The 9,619-nt window shown below is 33.9% G+C and overlaps 1 protein-coding gene and 1 long non-coding RNA gene across 2 annotated transcripts; one reads left to right on the top strand and one right to left on the bottom strand.

The window, feature by feature from the left end:
- Positions 1-737: 737 nt before the first annotated feature.
- On the top strand, positions 738-1,787 carry LOC144564724 (uncharacterized). The gene is made up of 2 exons (XR_013514719.1): positions 738-857; positions 1,444-1,787. It is a non-coding gene; the product is annotated as an uncharacterized LOC144564724 (long non-coding RNA).
- A 2,508-nt stretch (positions 1,788-4,295) lies between these two features.
- Positions 4,296-8,752, bottom strand: LOC144563809 (double-strand break repair protein MRE11-like). The gene is made up of 10 exons (XM_078313269.1): positions 8,685-8,752; positions 8,274-8,336; positions 8,120-8,183; positions 7,949-8,031; positions 7,483-7,596; positions 6,564-6,641; positions 6,367-6,438; positions 5,815-6,077; positions 5,006-5,117; positions 4,296-4,905 (listed from the first exon to the last, which is right to left on the bottom strand). The coding sequence occupies exons 4-10, from the start codon at positions 8,024-8,026 to the stop codon at positions 4,675-4,677; spliced, it is 948 nt and encodes a 315-aa protein (XP_078169395.1). The 5' UTR covers positions 8,027-8,031; positions 8,120-8,183; positions 8,274-8,336; positions 8,685-8,752; the 3' UTR covers positions 4,296-4,674.
- Positions 8,753-9,619: the final 867 nt, after the last annotated feature.

A 9,619-nucleotide genomic window follows, 5' to 3' on the forward strand; every position in this document is an offset into this window, starting at 1 on the left:
TTGTAACTTGAGATATTTTTGTGGTATTTGCACAAAAAGGACCACCGACAGCAGCTGTGGATAGATGGTAACTTGCCATGCAAAGCACCATTCAGTATGCTCCAATGTTAGCCCATAATATGTCTGTTGAAATGCTTAAATAAATTGGAATCACCTGATAGTTGTTTACATACTCAAAATCAGCAAGTGTTGTGTTTAGCTTCCTTTATATAGTAACATGTCTTGTCTTAAATTAGATTCATCTTATTAACAATTTATTTTCTGGATTGGTCCTGCAACTTTCAGATGTATAGCAATAAGCATGATGTGATTGATTTGATTCTTTTTATTCCAGTAGGGGTATCAACGACATTATCATGGGGAACAAGACTGAATATAGCGGTTGGAATAGTCAAGGGGATCGCCTTCTTACACAGTGCTGACATACCAATCATGTATTGTGATTTCAAGACCTCTAATATTTTGCACAGTGCTGAGATACCAATCATCTATTGTGATTTCAAGACCTCGAATATGTTGCCTGACTTGATCCTTGCTATAATTATCTATAATTGAAAACCAGTAGAGAGCATATTAATTATTAGTATTTATTCAATGTTGCAGGATTACAGCTTCAAACTTTTGAAATTTCGGTCTCGTTGAGGTTTATGATTTTTCATATGATTGTTTATTGCTGGTACAAATCAGTGAGATGTAATATGGAATCTCCAATTATTAGTTAAATAATTTCCAATAATGAATATCTTGCTGGATTAAAAGTTGTTTATTGAATTAAACTAAGTATCACTAATGAATGTTTTTCTGACAGGAACCAAAAAATATTCCGGCCTAAATAGAGTGCTCCATCTGGCAGCAAGGTCTGCCTCTCTCTCTCTCTCTCTCTTTATTTTTTTGAAACCTTGGCAGAGGCTGCCAACTTCGAAATTATTAAAAACATCACAAACTATTTAGCTTCTCTCTCTCTCTCTCTCACCTCCCCCTCTCTTAGTTTTCTTTTAGATTCCATACACACCCCTACAATATATCATAATGTCATGTACACAAAAACTAAACAAGGATTATTGTGCACCCTTTTAAAGCATTTGGGAATGTCATTTGCCCTCCACTCTTAGTTTCTTTAAAAATCAAAATGTCTCCCAATTCTCTCTAAATTTTGTAGAAGCACTGAAGCATGATGGGGCAACTTTTTTTTTTTTTTGGTGGAATGAAATTGAGGATAGGTATGTAAGATTTTTTTTATGTAGTGCAATTGAGCGACTGAGAAGGTATATTATGTACCTGAAACAACCAACATATATTGGTAAAATTACATCCTCACCATTATTTCATTTGTTATAATCATATAAATACAAATAATATCAAACACTTTTTTTTTATAAACACAAAATTTCATTCATGTAGTTTCAATATTTGTTTACCTATCACATTTCCATAAAATTTCAGAGGGCTATGCAGAAGAAGATAGTCCCACTGGCAAGACTTAATGTCGAGGTGTACTGACCAACAATTTTGTTGGAAATCAAGTTATGGACATCCTATAACCCAACAGATAGAACAAAATACTCACGTGGTTCATCTTAGTTGATAAAGAGAGACTTCATTTTTTTATTTTTATATTGTCTCCATGTTGAGAACAATTGAAATTATTTTGGTAAACCTATGTCTATAGTATAACTATGTTTGCTTATCGCACTTCCAAACACAACCAATGAATATTACAAAACATTTTTTAATTGCGATAGAAATTTAATACTCTCATAGATAGTATCGACTTAATTTTTGTTGTACTATATTTTGTTTGCATATGCAAACTACAGCTTGCTTGACATAATGACATGTACAGTATTTTGTTTTTGTTGATTCATGTGTAGACTATTACTTGCATAACATGTATGTATCGCATTTCATAAACCACTGCCGAAGCAACGCGAGGCTGTTTTCTAGTATAATTTAATTTTGGAAAAAAATTCCGATATATCCATGTAAACTTTCAAAATAACTAATTTATCCATAAAATCACTATAATATTTAATATTCTCACAAAAAATACTAATATACTTATTTCATCAAGAATAAGCATATTTCATCAAGAAACAAGGGTAAATTTCACCCAAGGTAACTATTTTTTTTTCCTTTGTCACGAATTGGTAACTCAAGTCTAATTGGTCCTTTTATAGCTACTCAATTTTTTATTTGTTCTAATCAAGTCACTCTTTAACTTTTTTTCATTCAAAAGAAATAATAAAATATAACCTCCTATTATTATTTTGGATTAATGAGTATATTCCGTTAGTATTTTGGACGAAATATGCTCATTCCGTTAGTATTTTGAATGAAATTAGCATATTATGTTCTTTTTTTGGATAAAAAAGATAGAGAGTGATTTAATTGGAACAAATGAAAATTCAATGACTATAGATGAACAAATCAAACTTAGTGATCAATTTGTGACAAATGACAAAGTTTAGTGACCTCCGGCGAAATTTATCCAAGAAACTATTAAAATTAATGAACATCTCCATTTATATTTAAAGGGTACAGTGGTTAATTTACTTTTTAAAATGATTAAATTGAATATAAAATAAATAAAAGAAGATAGCAGAGAAAAGGTTATTTTTTTATGAAATATTGGACATTATAATAATTTTATGAATAAATTGATTATTTTAAATATTTAAATGGACACACCAGAAATTTTCCCTTTAATTTTTCGGACGGTCAAGTAACTTCTAAATAACCTGTATTTTTTTCGAGCAGTTCAGAGTACACACGATTCTGTTATTTATTATTTTAATATACATACTTTTTTTTTTACTGATAACACATCACACATATATTACCTGCGGTCAAAACACGTTTCAATAATTATTTTGAACTTCCATACTCAACATTCGTCTCGAGAATTCATAATTAACCATTGCAAAATGTATATTATTATTTTAAAGTTTCACACTCATTGTTCGAAATATTTGCGTAATACACACTTGTTTGATGCATAAGAAACAATTGACTATTGAAAAATACATACTTATTATTTAAAAAAAAAAAACATGGTTCAAATATTTCTTATCTTTCAAATCTCAATCGTATCTTGCATTCTTATTTTTATTTTCAAAATTTAAGCAGTTGATTTAAACCGCTCAACATGACCTCCATATAGAAATGTGCTTGGAGACAAATTTTATACTTTTTCTGAAATTGATACTATTATTTAGATAGGTCAAAAATCACAGTTTATTAAAATATTTTGGACCAAACAAAACAAAACAGTAATTTTTTTTTTAATCTATCTAAACAAAAATTTCTTTCTTTGAAAAAATTAAAAATTTTGATGTACAAGCACATTCTAATATGAAACGTATGTGGACTTTAAGACAAATGGTTGATTTAGTAAGATTGCTAAGTTAACAAATGTGCCACATGTTTCCAATTGAAATTGTAAGCAGCAAGCACCACGTCAATATTTGAAATTTCTCATATAAGTTGTAAAATGACGTTTAAAAAATGAATGCATTAAAATAAATTTATAAATCTTTTAATTTTGACCGCTTGACACTATACTAAATTAATTTGAAGATTTAAAAATTTTACATATAGAAGCATCACTCATAAATTAGATGAGTTTCAACGGTTCAGATTTGTTATTTAAAACTCTGTGGTAGATGAGTTTTAAAATTGAGTTCTCAGAGAAACTGACTTGTGAACTTAAGAACACCCTTCTACTCTTATAATTTTATTAATAGTTCATAAATAAATGTAAATAAGTCGTGGGTCGCGTGTGTTAACTTATGAACTCTACGAGTTGTTAGATGCTTTTTCTAGTGTCGGCACGAAGACCTCGCTCTCACTCATCATGTCTCCCGAAGACCAGAACTCATGAAGTAAACAGTAAAAGAGTAAAAAGAAAAGCAATTATTTCGTCCGATGTCATGTCACTGCATTCCAGGTGTTCAACTAGGTTTGTTAGCTATCTTCACCTTAATTATGAATTTATGATATGATATTTACTTGAAAATTGACACGGTGAATTGCTACCAGAGTACCAGCCAATCAATCGTTAAACCCCTCAAGAGTTCGTTGACGCACGCACGAACCATAATTTAACGCCCTTTAATTATAATTATACCAGCCAGACGAACTGAATCATGTTCGAACCTAAACTCCACATATAATTATTAATTATATCACAGAATCAAATTGCATATCAACCACCGCATTTCATTTTTTTTTTTTTTTTTTTTTTTTTTTGCGTAGTTCATGCCCGTAGGCCAAAAGTACATAGATCAAACTTACATTCCTAGAAAAACCTAGAGCATCAATATATATAAATCAAAAGCTAATATAAAAGCTAAAGATTTTGGTATAATGAAAACACAGATTAGTGAACCACCGCATTTTAAAATTAGTTGACAGGAGAGGAGAGGAGAGGCTTTCAATTGCAAGGAAGCACATCTCACGAAACTACATGTAGAATTCATTTTCATTCCAGGAACAGAAGCCACAAAATTTGCTAGCTAGCTATTACCAAGTTAATAGGAAGATACATCAACCCAAAGTATGAGGCAATGTATAGCCATTTGCTCAAGATTATTTTCTAAGACCCAACATAAACTAAACAAAAAATAGGAAAAAAGAATGGACTTACACGAGGTTGAGGTTGAGGTGGAGCCTTCTTCATCCGATTTGATGCACTGACAACATCATCATCACCATCATCATCATCATCATCATCATCATCATCATCATCATCATCTTCATCTTCATCTTGGTCTCGGTGCATGAACAAATTATGGGCGAAAGAGCTTTCTGCCTTTCTACCCCTATTTGCAGGTGTAGAGCGCCTCTGCCCGTACCTCTAGTTGCACCTCTTTTTCGACCTTTCCCTTGTACACTTTCTTCGGGCTCCTAGAATGAGGGGAATAAAACGGTTGGCTAGGTGTACAACAGGTACAGAGACTGGTAAATGACTAGGTATAAATTTGAATCAAAGTAACGGAGAGCATACGGAATTTTCGACAATTTCAGTAGCTTCATAAGTCTCTTCTTCACTTAAGGAAGAGTTCACCTCTTCTTTTACTATGGTTCTCACTGCTGCTGTGGCTGAGACTGATGCTGTCCTGCTTAAATTACAATAACACCATTTGGACCTTATTTGTATCCAATCTCTAAAATTTCTTACTCTTCTCTTTTCTTTTTGGGAAACATTTTTAATGAACCTTCTGAAATAGTATATCACATTTTTTTCACAAGATGAAGCAAGTGGGTGATGGTGTGGTGGGGGTTCCGAATTCCGATGAGGGTTTGCCAGCTCATTTTCTGGGCTCAGGTCAATTATGGATTTCACCTATTTGAATGGATCATTTTGTGTTTCAGTCAAATTCCGATCCAGTCAATTTAGAATCTTGGTTTACTCATTTAAATTAAGTCCAGCTATCAGCTTGTGGTATCTAGTCAATTATGTGCATAGTTCATGAACTTCAGGTCATTACAAGCTATCATCCTGACAACTACATTGGGTTATGCATGTGTTTTTCTAGGGTCAGAATACATTTTGGTTTGGGTTTTGGATCAGACTGGATTTTCTTTTGGGTTGTACAAATTTGGATCATTTACTGCTAGTCCTGTTAAACTGGTCGATTGGTGTTCCATGTGAGGTTGCCTTTGATTTTTGACATTTTAAGGAGAAAAAATGGACCTAGTCAGGCTCTAACGCTTGCACAAGTCCCCGTGGTATTTTGGATTCTGCCAGATAGGTATAGAAAGCTTTTAAATAATTAAAAAAAGAATAAATAAAAAAACAAACAGATAAAGAACCTTGCAGATTGGCATGGTATGAGAGAATCAAGAGTCAACTGCTTGTAGCCGCTCGATCCCTCTTTCCCTCCACGCCCTCTTCCTCTCCCTCTTCTTGAAGGAACCGAGTCTGCACCATCCATTGAACCCCTACGGGTTCCAGATCTCCCCCTTCCTCTGCCAAAATTGGAGGCCGGCATTGAAAACCTCTCACCACCAACTTCATCATCGCTAAATGCATTGGTGCTACTTGCAGCCACCCCTGTTTTTCCTTTGTCATTACCCTATAAAAGGACATTTTAGCTCCTTATTATAGGGAACTTATAGCAAGAATCGACCAGATTTTGGTTGAACAGGTAGGGGTAAAGCTGCAGTCAAAGACAGAACAGGGGATTTTCCTAACTTATACAGCACCAACAAGTAGATTTGACAATCTAATCATCATATAGTGATGAATTTCACGTGAGAGTTATCTAATTTTTTTTATTGACTTAATTGGTTTTAAATAATATAAAGCAAATCTTAAGAGGTAATTATGACAGAATGGAAGAGGGAAGTAATAAAATTACTAACAGGTATAATCTGTGAACTCGAAGAGATTCCTATACTATCCTTGGGTCTTAGTGCCCTTTCCTTTGCTCGTTCCTGAAACACGATTAGAAAAACAAAGCAACAAAATAAAAATGGAAATGAACAAAACTTTGATGTAAACATGCCCGCAAATTAAAAGCTAGACAGCATGACAACTTGACAAGATAAGGGCTTAGTACCTGCATGTATTCACTCACTTTGACAATGATTTCTTCTTCTTCAATGCTTGAAGTATTAGCTTCAGAATTTAGCTTGTTCTGCATATAAGACGCATGAATGAATTATAAAGATCATACTAAACCCCCATGTTTAAAGCTCAAGACAAATCCAGCGGTGAGGAACCAGAGAACACAGTTTAATGGTGAACTGGCAGATGTTAGTATCCACCAGCTGGTAATGAATCTGGCCTGGTTAAGTTAGAGCTGTAACGGTTGTTATTTATTATGGAAAGACAAATGTTAGCCAGAACTGGAACCAATCGGCAACCTCATAGATTGCACTACGAATTTGCAAAGCTGTCATAATGGTGCTTGCCTCATAGATTTTATGTATTAATGGTCCTATATTTGGACAAAAAAATAATGATGTTCTGAAGAGATTGAACTCTTATTGTAAACATAAATAAGTAAAATTAAAATTATGGTCTGCAGGGGAATTACCCTCAGGGAACCAGCTCAATAAGAAAGCAACACAGGCTCAATCTTAAAAACTAATTAACCCCAGCAACAAACACCCCTCTCCAACCAGCTCAATAAGAAAAGGAAATCAGCCTCCTTCAAATGTAAAATGTTGCAAATATTAGTGCTTGACTTGTGGGTTTTATATATTCATGGTCCTTCCATATTTTTGAATGGCAAAAATTGGATTACTTGGGAGGTTGACCTTTTATATTTAACATTAAATAACATTTAAAAAAGACGGGGGCAAAACAACAAATTGATTAGTCAGGTCAGCTCAGGAGGTCCCCTGAACATTGCTACCATATCACTGAACTAACAATTCCTCCTCCCCCCCTCCAAGGTGCGCCCGGGACAGCAAATGAGAGCACAGGACATAATTATGATCAACAAGATTCTAAAAAGACAAAACACAACTCACTCTTGTGTCCTCAAGGTTTCGTTTAAGACAAGCAGAAAATGCAGTTATGTCATCCTTGTTCACAAAATCTTGCAGTGCAATATCCAAGTCATTAACTGGCAGTATCTCCATTTTCTGTCAAATTTATTGCATAATATTGTTAAGGCTCTTTTGCTAAAGGAGGACCTGATAACGTATCTCATTAACAAGTACTTAGGATAACCATACTTTCTGTTCATATCAGTACAGCACGTCAGTGAATGGGATTCGACAGTTGCTTAAGAAATTAAGTGCTAAACCATAACCAAACCAAAATCCTATATGACCAAACGATAATCACTGGACCACTTTAGTACAAATATTGGCATTATCAATTTGAAGATGTAAAGATCGCTAAGCCATGAATTTTGTTTCGTAATAGTTCTAAAGTAAGATAAGGTTTATAAAGTTCGCTGAAAGTTGAATAGAAGAGATTGAGTTAGAATACCAAATTGCTCTCTGCAATAAGAGCCTCAATATTTTTCTGATTTAATTCCTCTGGCCGAAATCTCTCTGATTCATCCATGGGGTCTGCATATGAATCAATGAGTCTTTTAACAATCAAAACAATAACTGGTATGCAACCGTGCCCTGTGGTACAGTACAATGAACCAAGTACCTTGAACAGATTGGCGCTTCTTTGCAGCCTTAGAAAAGATGAGAATGTCTTGTGGATTGGCGACCTATATGTCAAATGGTAAGTGGGTACGCACTGTCTAATAAGCACACTGCAAAAATAAGCCTAGTTGATTGATAAATTATAGACAAACTACCTTCCCTACATACTTCTGGCCAAACCTCTGAGGGTTTATTGTTGAAAATCCTGAGTAGTCAACCTCAAATTATAACACGGAAAATAGTTACTATTAAGTATAAACTGATTTAATTTCTTTAATATATTTACTAAGAAATTATTTAAGAAAAAAATATTACATTTATTCTAACTAAAGGGAGTTTGAGCTCCGATCTACTTGGTATAGACCTGCTACCCTTTTCAATTAGATCTCTCACCTATTTAATGTTCATCAATCAACCAAGCCGGCCGCGTCAAAATTGTTTGCAATGTATCTTACTTGAAATTTGGAACATCTACCATATCAAGCAAGCTAATGTCACCATTGTTTCAATATTTTGTCTCTGTAATCCCCGACTGGCCGCGTTTTGAGCGGAAGAAAGAGACTCACCGTCCGACTGGCCGCGTTTTGAGCGGAAGAAAGAGATTCACCGTCCGACTGGCCGCGTTTTGAGCGGAAGAAAGAGACTCACCGTCCGTCCGTCCGAGTGAGTTGCGCTGATTCTCCCTTCACCGACTGAGTCTGAGTCTCTGAGACACATTCTCAAAGGTCTAGGCTGCCCATGATATTAAAAACAATCTTGGGCCGGGCCGGGCCGGTCCCTTTATTTAAGAGTTTTTTTTTTTAATTTGGACCAAAAGTAGAATGGCTGTTCTTAAGTTCACCGAAATGTCTGATGAATTCAACCCTATAACATATTGGATTAATTTCAAACGACAAATTTAAACCGTTGAAATCTATCTAATTTACGAATAATGTGTCTACATATGAAAATTTTAATTTTTTTTACTATTTTTATATAGAACCAAGTAGTCAAAAAACATTCAATAAATGAATGCATTAAAATTAATTTCTAAACTTTATAATTTTAACCGCTTAACTTTATACTAAATTAATTCAAAAGTTTTAAATTTTCGTATGTAAACACATCATTCGTAAATGGATTTTAACAATCATTGTTTGATGCACTTGATAAACTTAAGAACACTCTAGTTCTACTCTTGAACCATCACAACATCTGAAAAATGGAGTTTAATATTTTAGGGTAAATTTCGCTGTAGGTCACTAAACTTTGTTATTTGTCACGAATTGGTCACTCAAGTTTGATTTGTCCCTTTTGAGTCACTCAACTTTGTTATTTGTCCCAATCAAGTCCCTCTACACTTTTTCATCCAAAATTTTAACGGAATATACTAATTCCGTTAGTATTTTGGATGGAATATGCTCATTCCGTTAATATTTTGGATGGAATGAGTATATTCCGTTAGTTTTTTGGACGGAATAGGAATATTCCGTTAAAATTTTGAATGGAAAAGTGTAGAGGG

This window comes from Carex rostrata, chromosome 13 (assembly GCF_964058835.1).
Source record: "Carex rostrata chromosome 13, lpCarRost1.2, whole genome shotgun sequence".
Taxonomy (NCBI): Eukaryota; Viridiplantae; Streptophyta; class Magnoliopsida; order Poales; family Cyperaceae; genus Carex; species Carex rostrata.